We start from the raw sequence: 22948 nt of genomic DNA on the forward strand, positions 1-22948 counted from the left end.
GTGATAATTATGACATGCCCAGAAGAATTTTGAACTTTCTTTGTTTAGAGAGGGCAGGGCTGGCACAAATCGGAGAGGCTCTCCTTCAGGGTTATGGGGCCAATATTGATCTGACAGCATTCAAAGAAGCGAAATATGGGAGGACATTTCCTTGGCTTGAGCATGCGGGTGCAGCCAAGTAGCTTGAACTTTCTTTTACTAACTTGTGGCCACAATGACAGAGATTTTAATGGCTGAAGGTTGCAGTACTCTTGGCTGCTAGCAGATGATGCCGCTGGCAGTGTGTAATTGGCCATAGCTTTTAAAAATCGTATCACAAATGAGAAAAAAATGCCCACGTCGTCGCCTATGTTGCCAGAAATCGCCAACACTTTACTGAAAAGTAGTGTCTTCCGGTGATTTTGTCGCTGCAAATCATGGTGTGAACAGCCCCTTTAGTCACACAAACTTAATAGCAAATGCCAAAGTTTGAGACACAAACAGCCATCTAAGCTTTAAAGTAAAAACCTTCTGAACATATTAACTTTACATTACTGATCAAAAGTTTGGAATAATTAAAAAAAAGATTATGTTTATGAAAGAAGTCTCTTATGCCCACCAAGTCTGCATTTTTTAAAAATAAAAAATACAGTAAAAAAATAATGTTGTGAAATATTATGACAATTTAAAATAGCTGTATTCTGCCTGTGATGGTAAAGCTGAATGCATCATTACGCCAGTGTCTTCAGTGTCACATGATCCTTCAGAAATCATTCTATGCTGATTTTCTGCTCAATTATTGTTTATTGTTATTTTTTATATACATTTTTTAAATGGTAATGTATCATGGTTTCCACAAAAAAACAGCACTCCAACTGTTTTCAGCATTCAGAAATCAGAAATGTTTCTTGAGCAGCAGATCAGTATTAGAATGATTTCTGAAGGATCGTGTGACACTGAGGACTGGAGTAATGATGCTGAAAATTCACCTTTGACATCACAGGAATAAATAGCATTATAATATTTATTAAAATAGAAAACAGTTATTTTAAATTGTAATAATATTACCTTTTACACAAATGCTTACCTACTTTGATCAAGTTAATGCTGCCTTGATGAGCATAAGAGACTTCTTTCAAAAACATTAAAAAAAAAAAAAAAAAAAAATACAGACCCCAAACTAATTTTGGTAGTGCATATTTCTAATTACATCTACAGTTATATAGAACAAATTAGGAAACTCCAAGGCACTCTCTTTAAGAAAAATTAAAAAGCCTTTATTTTATGGCTTGGTCATCATAAACCTTTAAAAACTCCGACGCGTTTCGGCATACAAGCCTTCGTCAGGGAGTCAACAGTTTCCAAAACAAGAGGCCTTCTTATAAGTCTTCACACAACCAATCAAAAACCTCCATTTGGCAGAGGTAGGTTCAAAGTTGTAGGATTATAGAAAGACCACTAGATGTCCTCCTTGGTACTTAATAGAACAGGATATTTGTGACTACACACCAAGGTTACATACAATACATGCATCACCAAAGTACAGGAAATATAAATAAAATAAAATTTTTAGAGAAAGAATTGTAGTTTTAGAGAAAAACACTGAGATCTAGTTCTTCATTCAGGCCTGGATATCTAGTCGCCTGCAGTTTATCAATCCAGAAACTTTCTCTCTGGTTTAGTAGTTTTTGCCTGTCTCCTTTCCTTAGTGACAATGGGATATGATCAATTCCACAGATCTGTACGGTCGATGGATCACTATTGTGGTGTTCCCCGTAATGTCTCGCCATAGGATAGTTCATGTTGCCCGTGCGAATTGCATATTTATGTTCAGCCAATCTGTCCTGTAAGCGCCTCTTTGTCCTTCCTATATAAAACACTTTACACTCAGGGCATTCCAGTCTATATATAACAAATATCGTTTTACAGCTTATAAAGTGGTTAATGGTAAACTGTTTTTGGGAAATAGTATCAACAAAGGTTTTAGACTGCAAAACATTTGTACAATGATTGCAGTGTTGACATTTATAAGACCCTTTGGGTTTAGATCCCAACCACGTATGTTGGCCTTCTGGTTTCAAATGGCTCCGGACCAGTTTATCTCGAATAGTAGGACATCTCCTGAAAGTTACCAGAGGTGGCTCAGGAAACAGCTGGCCAAGCACCTCATCGCTTTCAATAATAACCCAATTTTTTCTTGTTATTCTCTTAATTTGGTCTGCCTCTGTATTATACGTGGTAACAAAAATGGGTCTATCTTTTGTTGGCTTAGGTGGGTTTCTTTGAAGAAGTGATACCCTATTTGCAGATTTGGCCCTGCTATATGCTTTATGGAGAGTTGTGTTTTTATAACCCCGTTCCTTAAAACGTGACGTCATCTCTTTTGCTTTACACTCAAATGAATTGTCTAGGTCACAAATTCTCCTAACTCTCTGGAATTGCCCATAAGGAACATTCTCCTTCAACCATGTCGGGTGGAAGCTTTTAGCATGCAGAATAGTGTTCCTGTCAGTAGGTTTTCTAAACACTGAAGTGTGTAGGGCACCATGATCGTCTTTGAAGATGCTTAAGTCAAGGAAATTAATACAATCTTTACTATATTCCAAAGATAGTTTAATGTTGGGGTTAATGTTATTCAAAAAAACTTGGAATTCTTTCAAATCTGCCTCTGAACCAGACCAAAACAAACAAACATCATCAATGTAACGTCCCCACCAGATAATGTGTTTGAAGAAGGCATTCTTTTCCTGGTTTAAGACAAAATCTTCCTCCCATTTTCCCAGAAATAGACCTGCATATGATGGGCTAAAAAAAAAAGAGAGTGCCTTGGAGTTTCCTAATTTGTTCTATATTATGATTATCCCATCCAAAGAGCACCTCAAGCTAACATTTTGAGTCCTGGAAGCGCTCCTCTACAGACATTTGATACATCTACAGTTGTTTAATTCTTATTTCCATGTACAAATGAGCTACATGAAATGTCCAACAAGTGAAACATGATGTGTTGGGCCTACTCTGTTCTTCTCAGTAACATTTTTTTTTTCTGGAAAATCCATATTGCTAAAAAGAGTATTAATAATAAATTCATAAAAATAGAATAAGTTGATCAATGCTAATTTCCATTTGACAAATGTATATTTCTCACCATTGATTTTGACAACATTCTCATTATAAAACAGAACTTGGTGGTGTACAATTCATACAGTTTATTACAAAAATGTAATTATTAAATTAAAGTGGGGGAGCATAAAAGTAAATTACACTTTCAAATGGCAATGTTTCATGATTGAGGGGCAGGTGGAACCTGAACAAATCAATACCCACCCAATACACTCACACACATGCTCTTTATGACCCTTCTCCAACACACTTGCCATTTTAAAGGTGAAGTGTATCATTTCTGCACAACTAGCAGCACCAAATGACACGGTCCTCTAAACTCACTTTAACGATACCTCTATATTCAGATCTTGACATTTGCTTACACACTCTCCTATAAAATGAGACTACATATTTACACTCAAACATTGAGTCAGTGAGATCAGAGGTCATGTTTCAATTATTTGGTAAAACTGTCGTGAAGGGCATGTAAATCTGAGAATCTCCTCAAATAAAACTGTACAAAGAGGTTTGCAGATACTCAAAGCATAACAAATCCAGTATTAAGCAGCAAATATAAAGGTTTTAACTCAGTCGTTTTATTTAGCTATTCTGATACACAAATTTTCCAAGGATTTACATTAAATAACAAAGGAAAGGGTCAATTTTAGGGTATATTAACAAAGTTTATAGTTTATGTATAGGTCCACACATGCGTCAAATGACGCTGGGTGATTCATCAAAGGCTGGATAGCTTTCATTGGTATGTTCCATTGCTCTTTATTTGAGCACTAACCCTGCTCTGTATGACTCACTGGAGGCTTCTTCACCCACCTGGCACATGTTTAATGCAAAGGTGCATTAAAGAACAAAGTGAGGCATCCAAATGTGTTTTAGTAAAATATGCATCTGAGGCATCTGTTCTGACTGTCTCTCAGATGGCCATTTGTAATATCCAGCACAATCTATTAAAGAAGCACTGACAGCATGAGTGGTATCATGAGAACAAAGCTTGATGCATTGGTGGAATGCAGGTAGGCACAAATCCTCCGCCGGTGGATTATTTTTGTGGAACAAAACATTCCCTTTAGTGTATGGTCGGTATGTCTCCAATCCAAGCTCCAGGTAACGGTCTGGGACACGTGTATTCATTCTGTAGGAAGCAAAAAAGACAGATGATGATTACTAAGGTACAAAACCATGAGGTTCAGCTTAGAAATGATACACGGGTCAATGACACGATGCTCTCTTTTGTACTGATGCATTTATTTATTTGTTCAAAAATACACATTTCAAAAATGATACATCATCCTGAATACACCTTTTCTATGATGAGCATGTTTTTCTTTCTTTTTCTGGGGATAAAAAAAAAATATTGCTATATTTTTTGGGGAGCAGGAAGTCAAAAAAATAAGGGTTTAATGATATCATAATGAAGAAAAATAGAATATATTTAATTATTTAATTATATTTAATATATAATTATATTCTTGAAAAAAAATGTCATGTGGTGCGACTCCTCCCAAAAACAATGATATTTATGAATAAATACTTCATTACATTTGTATTCTGAATTTTTTTTTTTTTTTAATCACCTTGAAAAATATATTTGAAAATGTTTTGTGAACACATGGTGTAATAATAAAAAAAAAATGTTATTACATTTTAATTGATGGTTACAACACACAACATTTTTTTTTTTAGCTTTTCTTTGTAATCAATAAACTACATAGAAAACTTTTCTTGAAAAGCTATACAAGTTTTTCAAAAACAAATGAAACCAATATGAATACAATGAAAGAGTACATTGCTAAGATTTTTTATTGACCATTGTTAAGATAAATTTGATTATATAAAAAAATCAGGATAATAAATCAGACACATTACTTCAGCCGCATGCAATTGTGATGTAAAATGAAACGCTCATGCATGGCCAAGAAATAAAAAAAAACTTTGAGAAGCAGAAATGAAAGCTTTAGTGTAAGTTCTGCCAGGAAGACTCATTTGTTACGTCACTTATTACCTTCTCATCTATCCAATCGTGTTCTAATACTTGTAAAAGAGCGGTACTTACACATGTCTGAGTTCGCAGATGCTGACGCCTACATTCACCTCCATCCTCCCTACCACCACGAGGATGGTCCCTTCCCCTTCATACTCCCCACCACCACCAGGATGGTCCCCTCCCATACCTCCCAGGGGGTCGGCTGCGCCCCTGCCTTCGTCTTCAGGCAGGAAATGCAGATTCCGTACCCTCGGATTGGGAACCAAAGAACTTTATATCAAAATACTTGCTTGCTGGGCTGTTAATAAATGCATATTTGTTACGTTATTTTGCCTCCCGAGTCTTTCTGGTAGAACTGGATAATTTGGCAGCTATCAGTAAAGAAAGTCAGAAATCAAATATGGCAGCACATTGTATGCCATCATTGTTAAGATGTTAATTACAGTTGAGACGACTGAATTTACTCAGCTCAAGTGACCTTGCTGTCATGAGCACTTCGTCTTAAATGGATTAAACAAACCGCTGTGAATACTAATTAGCAATATGCATTGAGCACAATCATCATTATCTCAATTATCCTCAAGTTCAACTGAGGTTCTTTCAGAAACCATGGGAATAGCAGCTATACTGCCCAATGAAGACAAAGATTGGAGTAATTACTTGATAAAATGAGGACAAAATGAGGACAAAAGTGATGCCGCCTTTCTTACCCATGAGAATAAAATCTTCACCATCAAATGAATTAAATTGTTCTCACTTCATCTAAATTAACACACAGTGAATGGGTTGTTTGTCATATCTCTAACACTTCGAAGTAGCTGCAGACTTTTGATGCAGCTCATTTCAATGGCTGCCCCTGGTTCCCATCAACTTTCATTGTATGGAAAAGTGCAGTTTGGACATTCTGCCAAATATCTAATTTTGCGTGCCATAAAAAAAAGAAGTCATACAGGTTTAGAAAGACATGAGGGTGAGTAAATGATGACTAATTTCATTTTTATCCCTTTAAGAGAAAAAACAAACAAAAAAAAAACAAAAAACAATGATCAATGAAATGTCTTTGAATAGAGAAATGGGATGTAATGCTAAACTCAAGTTTCAGGCAGAGATAATGGTACAAACAGCAGATTCTTCAAGAGGATGTTCTCGGAAAGATTAACTTGCAAAAATAAGGGAAACTGATTTTTAGTTAAAACCACGCTTTGTGTTTCACAGCGAGGTAACTAAAAATGCCAGCTTTTTTCCACCATTGCGAGGCTTTGTTGGAGCAGCCTGAGGGTGAGCTTTGATTTTCTTGTATTCAAACTGGCTGACACAAGCTGTATACCCTTGACTTACAATTTAAGTGAAATTCTAGATAGGCTGAAATTACTGACAGCGAGTTCTTTCAGCATATGCAGGGCTCTACAGCATAAACATTTGACATTGAAAATTACTGTGTACAGTATGTGGAAAATGATTTGCCTGCACTGGTAAATTTAATTGATTGATATAATACAGGTATTTTAAAAAAAATTACCCTCCTTTATATGTAAGTTATGTTTCAACAGGACATTCTGCTCCATTTAAAAACAGCATCCTGTATGTACGCCCCAATGTGAAATTAAGGTATACCGCGTGAATATTAATTGAGTCGTGTCCTTCTGAGTGTCCTGTAATTCATTAAATATTCATGAGCTATGCCCTCACATATTTGTTAGTTATTAGCTGTGTCTTTGTCGGCTGCATACGTCATAAAGGTTGTTTTATTTCAGAACAGTAACCATTGTAAAACTGATCGTTATTCCTATAAAGTATAAATTGTTGTAATTTCTTACGACTTTGGAATGACAAATCTATCTATCTATCTATCTACACTGTAAAAATAAGTTCCGTTTCAGTCGCTCACGTTCATTGGAGGGTGAGCTGAGCTCTGGAGATGACAACTCGGCTGCGTTATCCCCTTTGGGGAACGTTGCCCGAGCCAGATCCAGAGATGTCAGCTATGCTGAAACGGGCCGCCAAGGCTGTCGGGCTCGCGTGGAATCCTCCATCGTGTCCCGAACAGTCTCGGTTGGATGATTCGTTTCTTGGGGCGGGCCGGGCTGGTTCTCAGCCGCCGCCCCAGTGCCTTTCCTTCCCGAAGTGCATGGAGAGCTTGCCAGGTCGTGGACGGCACCTTTCTCTGCCAGAGATTGCCTGAGTAGCTCCTCCCCCCTCACTACCCTTGACGGAGGAGCGGTGAAGGGTTACAGGGCTATCCCTCCAGTGGTGCGGTCTGTTGCGACACACCTGTGTCCAGCAGCCGCTACCTCTTGGACGGGGGATCCTCGTCTCCCCTCTAAGGCCTGTGAGTTCTCGTCCGTTCTTATGGACAAAGCTTACAAAGCCTGTGGGCAAGCCGCTTCCTCTTTGAATGCCATGGCGTTGCACTCATGGACATGCACGAGGGTAGCCCGGACCGTGCACTCATAGGTGAGCTCCGCACCTCAACCGACCTCGCCCTCCGGGGTACGGCCGATGCGGCTTACGTGATCGGACTGGCGATATCCACCTTAGTGGTCCAGGAGCACCATCTCTGGCTCAACCTCGCCAATATGGGCCTTACATTTTTAAGCGCAATCAACTTGGATGTTTAAGTCATTTCAACTTAAATTACATTAAACTGACTTTAAAAAAATGAGTTGAATCTTGTGTAACTTATAAAAAAAAAGTTGAAAATTGCTTAACTTATTTTGATGAGTTAAAACATCATAACTTATTGATTATATACATTTCTATCTATCTATCTATCTATCTATCTATCTATCTATCTATCTATCTATCTATCTATCTATCTATCTATCTATCTATCTATCTATCTCCTAAACAAAAATGTGAGCACAGAGCACTGCTCTGCAATGAAGCAATGAAGAATCATAGCAAATAAAAACAAACAAAAAAGCATTTCAAGTCCCCCAAAGGACATGCTCGGAGCAGAAGCACACTCTAGAATGCTAAAAAACAGACATAGCATAATAGATGATGTGTGTTTCCTTGCACTCTGTAGCCGAGTTCAAAACCCTTATTTTGTGGCATGCAGCATTCCTTTGAATTTGACCTTTACCTTCAAAGTGTTTAGGATATTATACAAGATAAATGACATATTTTGTCATTGACGGTGTACGGAATAAAATATCTAAAGAATAACTGATGACAGGCCAATGAATTATTAAAAAAAAATAGTTTGCTTGATCGGTCTCTTTGGGTTTAGGTTATTTTGCTGTTGTATGCAGTAGGACTTTTACTGAAGAAACTGAAATAATTAGATGAAGTGGAACTGTAATTAGTTTAAATAAAAATAATAATAATTGTACACATTAGAATGTTTGTCAACCAATCAGAATCAAGCATTCAACATAATAAAAAAAAAAGTAGTAACTAACTTTAAAAATAATAATTACTGTGTTAAAAAAACACATTTGTGTTAAAACGCTTTTGCAGACCAATCAAATCAGAAAAGGATCATGGGTAATACTTCTCATCACTGGAAATGAAAGTGAAGTGCATTGCATCATGGAATACAGTATGGTGACTAATTTGTAAAATCTGCAAAAATACAAAATGAAAAGAATTTAACAAAATAAAATCCTGTTTTCAAGCATGGGTTTCTGCAGGTCAGAGAAGTGGGCTGAAAGGTCTTTATAATTGGTTGTAAAAGCTGCCTGTTAGGGAAGGGAGGAGAGGGGAGGGTAGGGTAGGGTTAGGGGTTAATAATAGATGTAGCATTGTGTACCTTTCAGCACACCCGTTTATTCGACCTGAAGCTATTCATGTGTCTCTGGTTTACGCAGATCTTCTTCTTTGCTTGTTTTTGGATTCTGAGATACTGTGCCAGATGGCAGAACCTGATTTCACCAAGTGCACGTGTTCCTAGATCAAATTCTTTGTTATTCCAATCAACCAATCAGATTTGAGGGACAAGTTTACAGTTTATGTCAAGTTTAGGCTTACAACCAGGGTTATGTGCTTTACATCAGTGTTATTCACCGTCCTTTCCCTCTGATTTTAGGGATGACGTATGGGTAGGGTTACACTTTCAGATAGGAATATTGTTCCAGAATCAATCAAATATGTTGACACAGGAACGCGTCTAACTCAGGACGTGCCAGGTTGGATAGAAACTTTGCAGGACAGTGGGTCCTCAGGAGCAGGGAAGACCTCTGCATTACTTTTTATATTAATTTGTATTATTATTATTTTGGTAACACTTTAAGGTTCATAGTTAACATTAGTTAACTACATTTGTTAGCATGAACTAATAATGAACTGCACTTATACAGTATTTATTAATCTTTATTAATGTTAATGTCTAACTTATGTCTAGTTAATTAACTAACATGAACAAACAATGAACAGCTTTATTTTTAGTAACATTAACAAATATTAATAAATACTGTAACAAATGTAATGCTCATAGTTAGTTCATGTTAGTTAATACATTAACTAATGTTAACTAACCTTATTGTAAAGTGTTAACTTTTTTTTCACACAATCTACTGTAGCATAAATTGTACAGACTTCAATGTGGAATATTCGATTGGTCAGTTAATCACAGAAATAATCAACAGATGAATCGATTATTAAAATAGTCATTTCTTACAGCCATAGTTCACAGTATACACACAAATAGTAAGAGCAGTATAATAGCATGTGATTTAAATCATATTTATGACAGTAGTGACAGATACAATGACAGTCCTGCGATTACTGACAACAGAACAGCAACACATCGAAATTGTAGCAGCAAAAAATGTCGATAAATCAGACAAGGTGAAAGATTTTTAACAGTTATAGGAGATGAGCATGGCTGTAAATTCCAACAAATAGGTAACTAATTATGCTAATACGTTTTGCCTGGCTGAACCCTCAGCAACTTCAATTATCACACGGTTGAACAACAAATGCGGTTTAGAGCCAAGTCAGATAGTGGATAATCACTTACTTACACTTTATATGCCAAGGTGATAACCTAGACTGCATTTAGTCTTTATTTAGAAAAGTAAAATTAACCTCACTTCCTCGTGGGCAGAGCTGTAATTAGATCATATTAGTGAGGTTTAATTAGGAGCAGAAACATGTAGTGATTAGCTTGTATTGTGTCGGCAGTGAAGCGCTAAGTGAGACATATGTCAGGCTCAACCTGTCAGTAAAGCCATGCTGTTTCTCTACTAGAATCCGGCCCAAGGCTCCAATTATCCCACTGTGCCTTGCAAACAACGGGAGGTCAGCTGCTGTGCACAGGGTCTCCTGCTTTCTTTTTCACATATAGCAAACATGAAAGAGTGAGCAAATGAGAGACGCTTGAAACAGAAGGAAAAAAGGTTGCCAAAAGTGCTCTTCCAGTGAGTTTTGCTCTTGTTGAACTGCCTTTGAAGTCTCCTTTATGATGCCTGAATGTCTGATAATTGTGTTGATTTTGGATGTGTAGGTTTTTCTGTATAGGCAAAATAGCATAAAAATAAAAAATGTAAATAATAATAACAATAATAATTTGTTTGATGTTTTATTTATCTTAATATTTAGGCCTGTATTTTCTCAAATAACTTTTTTTTCCCCATCAGATTATTGAACCAAACATTTTAAATCAAGTTAATAAACATAATCTAGGCGCTGTTTTACTAAATTTATATTGCCTAATATAACAATAAAATGCAACATTTACATACATATATAAAACCAGTGTTATTTTAGTTTGATTTTGAATTAACTTCTATTTTAGATTTTTATTTTTGTTTTAGTTGCTTTGTTATGTGCTTTTGTCATTTTTCCCCCGTTTTTTATTTTATTTTTATATTTTGATATAGATTTAATAAATATTTATTTCAGTTTTAGTCATAGTAACTTGCCAAGGTAACATTTCTCATTTTCACTTTTAAAGTTTAAGTTTTTAATCTAGTATTTATATTTCATTTGAACTTAATTTAAATTACAAAAAGATTTTTAATAGTTTTTGTTTTAGCTATAACAATACTGATGAGGACTTCCATCAACATTTTTGATTCATCTGAGAGCTGAATTTCTGAATCAAAGTTTTGAACTGATTCATGAAAATGAACCGATGTTACACCATTTAAATCAGGAAGAATCATGAAACTAATCTAATCAAACTCTCCTTAGGAAACTTAATGTCTGAATAAAAAACGAATTAATATCATCACAATACTCACGTATGACCAACAAAATTACTGTGAATCAGTAGATCACTCAGTCTAAGTACTGTATGTCTTATAAAAGAAAGTTCAGTGTTCGCTCTGTGCCGATACCCTTGGACTCGTTCACTATCTATGACAAATCACATCACACGGGGCATTTCCTCCTCAACTCTCTCTGATCCAAGGACAGCGAGGTCTGTCTGAAACCCCGGGGCTGGGTTTATTTATATTTGCTATATCAGATATAGCTAATCTTTGTTTCCTAATCTTGAGAAATGCAATATTGAAATTCAGTAGAGAGTCATTATAATAACAACTGTACATATTTTCTTCCACTAACAATAGTGATGCTAATGTCTCATGATTTCCATCAAATTCTATTTCTTGGTCAGTTACACTATAGAAAGACCTTATTTTACAGAGATATAAACTTTTTTTCTGCACATATTGTTGCCATAACATCCTGTAATTTAGTGTGTTAAATATAGGGGAGAGTTTTATAATATGTCTCTGAGCAATCAGCGATGATAAAATTAATGTCTTTATTTAGCTCCTTTTTTGAAATGATATTACAGCACTTTATCTTGATCAAGAATGATTGAAAATCGAATCAAGAGCAATACTGTAGCTGCATGTATAAAAGTGCATAAAAGAGATCATAACATGACTTTTCAAATGTTGACCCTTCAAGACCAACATGAAACCCAGCCTAAAATCCAATTACACTACAGCACAGTAGAATGACTCACACAAATACATATATCTATAGTAATGAACCCCAAAAGACGAATGTCATAGAGCCATTAAAAGACTGGATTATTTCCCATTAGTCATAGTGTTCAAATCATATTCAGTGTGAGAAGAGCCAAAAAAAAAAAGAAAAAGAAAACTATTTCATAAAAGTACTTCTGTCCCTTGTGGCACAATATGAAAAAGAGGAAGAGAGAGAGAATGTGGATTGTTTCATTTCAGTGGACTACAGCCTCCATATGCGAAACATGCATTTGTGTGCCCGCAGGCAAATAATAATAATAAAAAAAATCTCTTCAACCATCTTTTCCGTGCACTGCTCATCAGCCTTTAATAATTCAGAGATTTGCAAGAGTTGGCTGAAAAAGACCTCTTAAAATATGACCAATCATATATATATATATATATATATATATATATATATATATATATATATATATATATATATATATATATATATATATATATACAGTATATATATATATATATATATATATATATATATATATATATATATATATATATATAAAAGAACTAACTAAATTCCAAGCCAGTTTATTATTTTGTTTTGTTGTATGTAACGATGTATTGTTGTATCGTTGTATTGTTTCGATGTATTAGTAACTAAAAGATGGAGCTTTAAATTATACCTTAAATATTGCTGTTCCATTGAAGCTACTTGATTAAATATTAAAGCATTTCACTATAATTTTTTACTCAACATCTTCTCTGAACAACAACAACAACAACAAAAAAGTAAATTAAATAATAAAGTGAGGAATACGGACTATGGGACATGGAAAGTCACTGTTCAAAGCTTTTTGTTTGAAGTGTCATAAATGGGATATGCGTTTATGGAAAAACTGAATACTTGCCGTGAGCATGACTGTAAAAAATGATATGATTAAAGTTTTGACAACATGGTTTTACATTGCTTTTACTCATCAAAATAAGTTAAGCAATTTTCAACTTTTTGGGGTTATACAAGATTCAACTCATTTTTTATTTTAAAGACAGTTTAATGTAATTTAAGTTGAAATGACTTAAACATACAAGGTGATTGTACTTACAAATTTAAGGCAGCAATTTTTTTTTATTTTTTTTTACAGTGATATGCATCTGCTGATTGTCCTGTACACAAGAAAAAATTACCTATGAAGCAGAGATGGTTACTGCACTTGAGTTACTGACTCGGATTTGGATTTATTAATGTCACATTGGCTAGATGCAAAGAAAATATAAATTAAATAATTAAAAAATTAAAAACAACAAAACGACAATATCAATTTTTTGAATTTTTTTTTTATCATGGTTCCTTTGGATTGCCAGTCTGTTAAAAAACATGAATGAAAAATCTAGCCTTTAAACCTAGCACTACGTTTTATCCAGCTTTTTGTAGCCTATATGGCTTTTCTCTCTCTTAAAGGGTAACTCTCGCCAAAATGCAACATAGGTTCTTTTTGTTAATCTACCCAAGGCAAACTTTCATTTAAAAGTATAATTAGAATGGAAATGCCACTTTTGAGTTTGACCGTATTTTCGTTTTCAGTCAAATTGCCTTTTGAATGGGAGTGCTTGGGGCACTACTATGATAGAATCAAAAATCGCTATTTTTAAAAGAAGGCTCGACAGAACATGAAACTTTGCTCAAAGTATCACCAGGGGCTCTACACATGAACTCGAGCATTGAGAACATTGTTTGTGGACACAGAGTTTACTAAAAATAAAGATTTTGAACAACTCACTATAGCTGTGTCCGCTGGCGTTTTGACAGTCAAAAATAGTCGATCTCCGAATGTGAATGAACTGACTCTGAATTTTAGTATTGCTTCTTATATGAGCATCCTTTTTCAAATACAAGGTCAATATTGATTTTCACTAACGACAAAACAACAAATTATCCGTGCATTTATATGGAACTAAGCTTTAGGAGCTTTCCATCTTTACTTGTTACGTTGCATTCGGAGATCGACTATTTTTGACTGTCAAAATGCCGGCAGACACAGCTACAGTGAGTTGTTCAAAATCTTTCTTTTTAGTAAACTTTGTGTACACAAACAATGTTCTCAATGCTCGAGTTCATATGTAGAGCCCCTGGTGATACTTCGAGCAGTTTCATGTTGTGTCGAGCCTTCTTAGTGTTTTAAAAATAGCGATTTTTGATGATATCATAGAAGTGCCCCAAGCACTCCCATTCAAAAGGCAATTTGACCGAAAATGAAAATATGGTCAAACTTAAAAGTGGCGTTTCCATTTTAATTATGCTTTTAAACGAAAGTTTGCCACGGGTAGATTAACAAAAAGACCCTAGGTTGCACTTTGGCGAGAGTTACCCTTTAATGTGTGTGTATGAGAGAGAGAGAGAGAGAGAGAGAGAGAGAGAGAGAGAGAGAGAGAGAGAGAGAGAGAGAGAAAATGTTAATGCATACAGTTTTTCCCATATTTTAATGTTTTGCAATCAACATGCATACAATTTTATATCGACTTTAAGCAGCTGGAAACATTCTGAGGTCTGATATTTTCTGATAATGACTGTCGTCAATAGCAACGCTGTTTAACAAACCACGGCCGGTGTCTCACTTAGTGACTGTATTGAAAATGACTACTCGCATTAATATTGTTGTAGTGTTTTTCTTGTTGGTCAATTGTTTTGTACATTGTAAAGGACTATAACATAATAAACAGCCTAGATATACAATATCCATTACATCTTGGCACCTTTTTTACAAACAAAACAGATAATAGAAAGATAATATAATTTAAGTTAGAGATTAAATTACTTGAGACTCGACTTGGACTCTTGTGATAAAGACTTCTAAGGCTCTTACATGGTAGAACTATTCCAGACAATCACACTAAATGTAGTAACCCGAAGTCCTCAGTGACTACAGATCCTTTATTTCTCTGTATTCTGTCCTTGCATTTTCATTGAAGCTCTTTGGTAAAGATTTACTCCGTTGACTCATAGATGGACAGATCGAAAACCAAAATATCAAAAATCCTAGTGTTCTACCACCATCATATGATTCCATTGACCTATCCAAATGAAAGTTTGCTAAGAGATGCACAAACAGAAGATAAAAAAATACTTTATTACATATACTTCCTGTATTTAAAAATGAAGATTTGTATGGGCTAAACACTGAGGCTGCACTATATCAACAAAACTAAAAAGCACATTAGATCGGCATGATGGAGCTATAGTGTGCATCCTCCATCTGTGCAGTCATCAAATTAAAATTTGAATGTCCTATCTAAAGTGTTTAAATATTTCTACATGCCCAAAGTGAAAGCAGCTTGTCAATTTACTCATTTTGTTGTTTGTTTTACCACTGCAATAGATCGTTCTCTCTCTATAAAATCGCAACTGCACATTTATTTTAAATCTCTACCAAGAAGGAAAAAAAAAAAGGCTTTCTTGTTGTCTTTGCCTGAGGACTATACGAGGTTCCAGCTGGGGCTTTTAATAAAATGCAAGACCCACAGTAAAAGCCTAGAGTCATTTACAACATGCAAACAAGATGATTTGTTTTGTTCATGCTTGGTTCACTAGAAAGAGAAATGTCTTTACTTTTGTCTTAATATGGTTAATACATCCTACACATAATTTCTTTCACCTGACTTACCTCACGGCCTAGTTTTGCATTTATTTTTAAAGAGATGCCGTTGGCATGCTTTGCAGCCTGTTTAAGGGTAAAAGGAGAAACATGCAGCAGTTTGAAAGACGTGTTTTACTTATCTTTTTACATTTAAACTTAGGGTAAGTGTACCCATTAAGCCCATGTATTCTTTAAGCCCACTTTCAACTCTAAAGTCAAATAAAAAAAAAAGAAAATAATATTTTATGCTGCTCATTATTTTAACCAATCAAGTGATTTGTTACTTCCCTGGCACTTTTTATTGCATACCAATCACATTTGGCAATGTTGAGTTAGCCCCACCCATGTGCATTCTGTCTCAGGGGACCTCACACAAAGTCACCCCAAAACTTTGGTGTTTCGGGACCCTTCAGAAATCAACATATTTCTGCAATTTTCAGCCATTTCTTTGGTAACTACATTGATATTATGTCAAATAAGAAATTTATGTATTGTTTTTTGTGTATGAACAAATAGTACTTTATCACTTTATATTATTTTTCTTTAAATGGAAAGATGAGTTTTATTAGCTTGCGTTCAAAGCTAATCTCTAGGTCAAACCATTAGCCTTACAGAAAGGCGAGACTGCCAAAGAATTAAGCAGTGAACTGCAAATGGTAAATGTTTTGCGATTCATTTTACATTCATTTACAAATAAATACATCATAAATTGTTTTGTAGAGAAGATTATTTTTTAACTTTTTTTTAACCCCTTACCTGACAGGGATCACTGGTGATCCCAGATTATTTTAGTTCAAAATATGTTTGAGCTTATATATCTCAATATTAATAACAGTCTGGTTAATTTTGAGTCTTGAACTATAAACTCTCAAGGGTTGGCTTTCTAAATGTATGTGTGTTATGTTTCTATTCAGAATTACTTATGAGCAGTAACCTTTTTATTTTGGGCATTTCATGTATGCAGCACTTGCCAAAATTGGGGGTGATGAGCAAGGGGTTTTTAAGATGGGCTTAAATGGTACAGTGCCACAAAACACATGCAAACTATAGCCAACACAAGCTAACCTTGAATGAATAAAACCCCGTAACATTTCTCAATGTGGGCACAATGAAAATTACTATGATACTTAGTCCACAGTATATTTAAGTTCCATGCATGTATTTGTAAACATATCTTAAATTGTTGTCTTTTTTTCACCATTACTCACTGTGGAACCATTTAAGCCCACCTTATGTGTTTCAATGGGGAATCCTTCTAATTGCGAACTTTGATACATTTTCTGAAAGTGTTTAATGATAACATTTCTTTGTGTGCTTTTACCTTACTAACCTTTTAACCTTACCTCACTTACCACCTTAATTTACAACTATATTTAGATAGGCCTACAAATTACACACATTCATTCAAACGAGATAGAGCCCGTTTTGTCTTAAAGTCCCTTGTGTAAACCGGGCATAATTTGGGAGCCAAGCCAAGTTAAGGCTTGAGATTCCAGGCATGGAGAGGTCCCAGAGGGACCCTACAGTACATTCCCCACAGTCCTGAGCCCCTGGGACCGTCCGGATCTGAGATACCGCCACTTCCAGTCCAGCTTTGACTGGGCACCCAAGCCGACTTAAGGCTCCATACTCACGGCATGGGGGGCAACTATAGGTGATCCCCTAAGCCCAGAGTATGGAGCCCTAACTCGGCTTGGCTCCCGAGATACACCCGGTCAAACTTCCAGCTTGACTCCAGCTACAACTCCAGTCAAGCCGACTTAAGGCTCCAGACCACCGGCCACTAACACCTACCCATCCCACCCAGGGCTCTAATCAAACATTAGCAAAATGATTTTTTTTTAAAATACTTCTCTGTCACTGAATACATATAATGATGTTTTACTTCTTTAAAATCAATACATTTTTATATTTTGTGAATCAAAGATGATGTGGGCTAATTTGAAACACATGCAGGTGTGCCAAAGTACCAATTAAGCCCATGCCAGACTTCTGACTTTATTCCTAAAATATCTTAATTTTACATTCTAAAATGTACATCAACTAATTAATACATTTTCAAATGAGAGATAAATCTTGCATTTTAACAAATTATTTTTCTTATGAACCATGTCAATATCTATCAAAAAAACCTAGACTTAGATTTTGGTGGGCTTAATAGGTACACTTACCCTAAATATTTTTACTCTTTCATCACTTGTTTTTACAGTCTCAAGTGCCTTAAAGGTCCAATCGACTATTAATCTCCACAGAAGTTTGGTTAATGGGTAATTTGAGGAGGTGTGAAGAAAAACTGAACTTAAAAGAACAGCTTTTTAAAAAAATATAATGAATGTGAATCATGCATTTCCTAACATTCATAACGAGGCCTCTTTGACATCTAGAGGCATTAAGAATATGGCCATTATGGCCATTTTAATCTTATGAGATAATGAGAGTCAATGGGCATGTGATGCATCTGACTCATATGATGTCATACAGGAATTGTAGGGAAAGATACTGCTGAAAATCCAATCATGTCATTTAATCTATCAGTAATCTCCACAGACCCAAACATTGGCATTGATGATGCTTTATTTATTATCATAAAGGCTGGCATGCTTTTTTTATTGCCATTTTTCTCTGATCACAAATTAGGTATAATTTGAATACTCAAAATTCATTATGTAAAAAACATTTTGAAATTGGACACTGCATTACCATGGAAACTGTACTTTAACTCATGGTTGTTTCAACTCATGTTTGGGTCATATGAACAAACCCAACCGTTGGGATTAAATATTTGGTCACACTTTAGATTAGGGTCCAATTCTCACTTTTAACTAACTAACTATTAGCTACAAATTTTGACTCAATAAACTCCTAGTTACTGCTAATTAATAGTTAGTAATGTAGTTGTTAAGTTTAGGTATTGGGTAGGACTAAGGGATGTACAGTAGAATATGGCCATGCAGAATAAGGCATTAATATGTACTTTAAAAGCACTAATAAACAGCTAAAATCCTAGTAACATGCATGCTAATAAGCTACTAGTTAATAGTGAGAATTTGACCCCAAAATAAAGTGTTACCAAAAATGTTATATAAAAAATTAAACCAATGGTTGGGTTTGTCCATATTTGACCCAAACATTGGTTAAAACAACCCAACATATTTTACAGTGTAGGCTCAATTTTTGTTATATCAACTTCAAATTTGGAACACAACTTGGTTAGGCATATGGTTTTGATTGTCTAGCAATTTTAGAGTCCAAATTATTTTGAAAAATACATATTTTGTATTTCAGCACATTTGCTTTACAGTAAACATAAACTTCCATTACGTTTTTACACTTTCATTTTTTGAAGTGCTTTCACATATTCTGAGTGTCTTCTTGAAAAAGAGACCAACACAAGGTCTAAATTCCAAAGTTCAGATCTGTGCTCAAAAAGGGGGGTGACAGTTACAGTTTAATTTTTTTTTAGACATTTTTAAGCATATTTTTAGAAGTGTTGCAAAATTGCAAGTTGGTCATTTAAAGGTCCCGTATTATGCCCCTTTTCACAAGATGTAAAATAAGTCTCTGATGTCCCCAGAGTGTGTATGTGAAGTTTCAGCTCAAAATACCCCACAGATAATTTTTTACAGCATGTTTAAATTGTCATTTTTTGGGGCTCAGAAAAACTCGCTGTTTTAGTGTGTGCCCTTTAAATGCAAATAAGCTTCTGCTGCACGACACAGGGGGCGGAGCCTCACGAGCTCGCGCTCAGTCTCTCAGGACAATTTCATCTCACGGAATGATGATAATATCAGAAACTCTCAGTAACGGTGTTCATTTCGAGTCGGACAATAATGCCTACAGAGTCAGAGTGCTGTATAGAGATGAAACAGGTATAGTTTAGTAGTTTAATTACGGTTATTATAACGTATTTGCCATCTGCTTGTATGTATCCATTATTTATTAATAGCCTACAAGTCTGCTGTCTGAATGATGATCAAACATATACTGATGAGTTTAATAAAGTTTATTGTACATCACACAAAAGATGAAGCGTCAGTTTTACTTCAGAAAATCACCGTAAGAGCTGAGTAAACACAGTAAGTTATAAGAAGTGCGCAAGTACATAAACGAATTTCGGTAGAGTTGAGGGAGCATTCCTGTGGGCGGAGGTTAGTCAAAAAACGGTTCTAGTGACGTCATTAAAGAAGGAAGTAGAGGGATGTAGTCCAAACGGGCCGTTCGATGTAGTCGACTTCTGTTAAATAAAATATCTCGCTTGGCATTGAACTTTGAGCTTTATAATTTTACAGATATTATTTATGCTCTAACAGCAACATTACACACTAACTAAAGTTTGAAACATGGGATCACGAAGAACGGGACCTTTAAGTTTAAAATATTGACAAATAAGGCCCACAGTTGCATTTTGGTGCATTTCATATATTTTCAAAAAATAAACATACAAATTACAGGCCAAATAAAGAAACATGTTCCAAAAGTGTTACAAACTCTTTCACTCAGTAAGCAGCGACCTTGTTCAATATCTAATTATTTCAAAACTGTTGCTGGGAGACAATTTAGAGAGCCATCTACTACTATGTGTATCAAACAATAACAACACTATTATTTAATTGCTTTTACAGTTTTTCACTTTGGCACATTTTTCAAAACAGTTTTAATATTCTCTAAACTGTAAGTTCAATTGTCACAACTGTTTGCTGGAACATCAGAACTCTAGCATGTCTGCAAAATGTAGTAAATCACTCAAAATATTGAATTAATGCTTCAAAAACTAGTTATTGTGTCAGTAAATTGGCCAATGCCACCAAAATAAAAAAGTGTTTTTGTCATTACGTCAGCCACAATAAATCAAAATGTTTAGGTGTTTTTTTCACCATGGAACTATTTGTTATATACAGATGTAATGTGTTGCCTACTTTTTAGTTGACATTGTCTGTTTTCTACAAGAATGTCAGTTTTGTCTAGTTGAATGCTCATGTGTCTCACACTGCGCTTTTAGATACATAATTTAGCACACAAACAAAAAATGGACTGGTCACACTTTATATAAGGTGTCCTTATCTACTATGTACTTACATTAAAAATAAGTACAATGTTCTTATTGTGTTCATATTGTATTGCAAAACACTTTTACTGCTATTGAAGAGGGATACAGGTAAGGTTAGGGACAGGTTTTTGGGACAGGTTGTTGTCTGTGTCGTTAAGACCCTTTTACCTATACCAAGGGAATTTCCACAGATTTGTATTACAGCTGTTTACATTCACCCGAAAACAAACAGCATATCTGCCACTGGATATGTTAGTAAAGTTTTATCAAATTTTAGATCAATCTCTCCAGATGTTCCAAACTTTGCTCTCGGGGATTTTAATAATTGCAATTTAAAGAAGACTTTAAGTGACTTTTATCAGTATGTGAACTGCCATAAAAGTACGGACTGGAATGTTTTCCAAACTGCGTCAGAAAATACTGATGAACTCACAGAAGTGGTGTGTGATTATGTGTCCTTCTGCACAGATATGATTATTCCTAACAAAACGGTTATAGATTTTCCAAATAATAAACCATTGTTCTCCAATCAAACAAAAGACCTTCTGCACAGAAAACAGGCAGGATTTAAACAGGGTGATCTGAATGCAGTTAGGGAATTGAAAAAGGCAGTGACAGTTCAATTGAATAAGGATAAAACAAAATATATAAGGATACAATTGAGAAACAATTAAGTGGTAATAATCTAAGATCGGCTTGGCAAGATATGAAGGAAATGGCAGGCTGTAAAGAGGAGGGCATAGGGACATTAAACCGAATGGGTTTAGCTCAGCAAAAAAGTTTACTGATGAGCTGATCACATTCTATTTAAGGTTTGATGATAATATATATGTTTTAAAACAAAGGACTGCAAGCAGTCAAGCTTTTAATCAATGTGCAAAGGGTTAAAGGTCATTTCCAGTGTGTTAACAATAATAAAAGTCTCGGTCCAGATAATATTGAAGGAAGGGTGTTAGGCACGTGTGCTGAAAAGTTGTGTGAGATATTTCATTATATTTTTTCTCAGTCACTCAAGCTACAAAGAGTCCCTGACATTTTGGAAAAAATCTATTATAGTTCCTGTAGCTAAGACTAGGGCTCCAAGGGAACTCGATGATTTAAGGCCGATAACTTTTACTTCAATAGTTATAAAGTATTTTGAGAAAGTAGTGAAGGGATACATTTTACAGCAGTCTAAATAGTCTTGATCCTCTGCAGTTTGCATTTAGACAGGGCAGTTGTGTCGAGGTTGCTAACCTTTGTTAAATTGTTTGTTCAAAACACCCATGCTAGGCTACTATTTATTGATTTTTCTTTGGCCTTTAATACAATACGGCCCCATTTGTTGGCAGAGAAACTTATTTCTCTTTTTAACTTGGATCTCAATATTGTTGGGTGGATCTTGGATTTTCTATTAGGACGTCCTCATTGTGTCAGAGTTAATGGTGTTCATCTGATCTAATGGTGTTCATCAATGGAGATCTGATGAAGGACCTGCGCCTAGACACAACTACAATGCAGCCCTGAAGTGTCAACCAGACTCTCCCCAGTGAAGGCCTCCTTCCCTTCCCTTTACCTCTCAACAGATAAAACGTTAACAAAATTATTCAAGTTCGAATGGATCCGCGGAAAGGACTAAAAATTCTGTATTGGCTCAGGGATCAATTGCTCCGGTCTGCCTCGCTGTCTTGCTGCTGTGTGTTTTGCTTATGTAAGCTCCATATAGTTTTCCATTTTAAATCTCTATTTACTATCATTCCTTGTTGTTTATATCGCTAAATATATCATACTCATCAACCAGATATCTGATATTATCTCATTTTGATTATCACATTGTCACATTGATCTGACTTCGCTAGCTTTAAAGGAGCTGTATGTAAGATTGTGGCCAAAACTGGTACTGCAATCACTTTCAAATTACTGTATAGAGCGGTGTATCCCCTCCCCCTCCCCCTGACTCGAGGTAGCCAGATAGGCTGCAGGATCCAGCAGGAACGTAGGCTGCAGTTTGTAGCTGCAGCTGTGGTAACTAGAGCAGAGCTGGCAACCCGGATGCAGAAACACTACTGACTTCGTGATTGGTAGATAGATGGAGGGCGGCGCTTCAGGCCAAAACACAAGATGACAACATCAACATCAGTTGAGGGCTGCAACTTCACTTTTTAAATGACAATATCCTGGCCGTACTACTTTTGTCAGTGATATAAGTATTTGAAATGAACATGATTTCTTAATGTCTAGTGACATATCAGGGCCATTTTATGATTAATTGAAATACATTTCTTACATACAGCTCCTTTAATCTAAATCACTATCG

At 35.4% G+C, this 22948-nt stretch overlaps 1 protein-coding gene across 1 annotated transcript in view; it reads right to left on the reverse strand.

The window, feature by feature from the left end:
• Positions 1-3098: 3098 nt before the first annotated feature.
• Positions 3099-22948, reverse strand: part of lrrtm4l1 (leucine rich repeat transmembrane neuronal 4 like 1) — a 57896-nt gene continuing 38046 nt past the window's right edge. Inside the window, exon 3 of the mRNA XM_079860517.1 lies at positions 3099-4231. Within this exon, the coding sequence (XP_079716643.1) occupies positions 4166-4231 (66 nt within the window). The 3' untranslated portion in view covers positions 3099-4165. The remainder of the gene's footprint in view (positions 4232-22948) is intronic.

The sequence above is a fragment of the Squalius cephalus genome (genome assembly GCF_949319135.1).
Source record: "Squalius cephalus genome assembly, chromosome: 24".
NCBI classification, from domain to species: Eukaryota; Metazoa; Chordata; class Actinopteri; order Cypriniformes; family Leuciscidae; genus Squalius; species Squalius cephalus.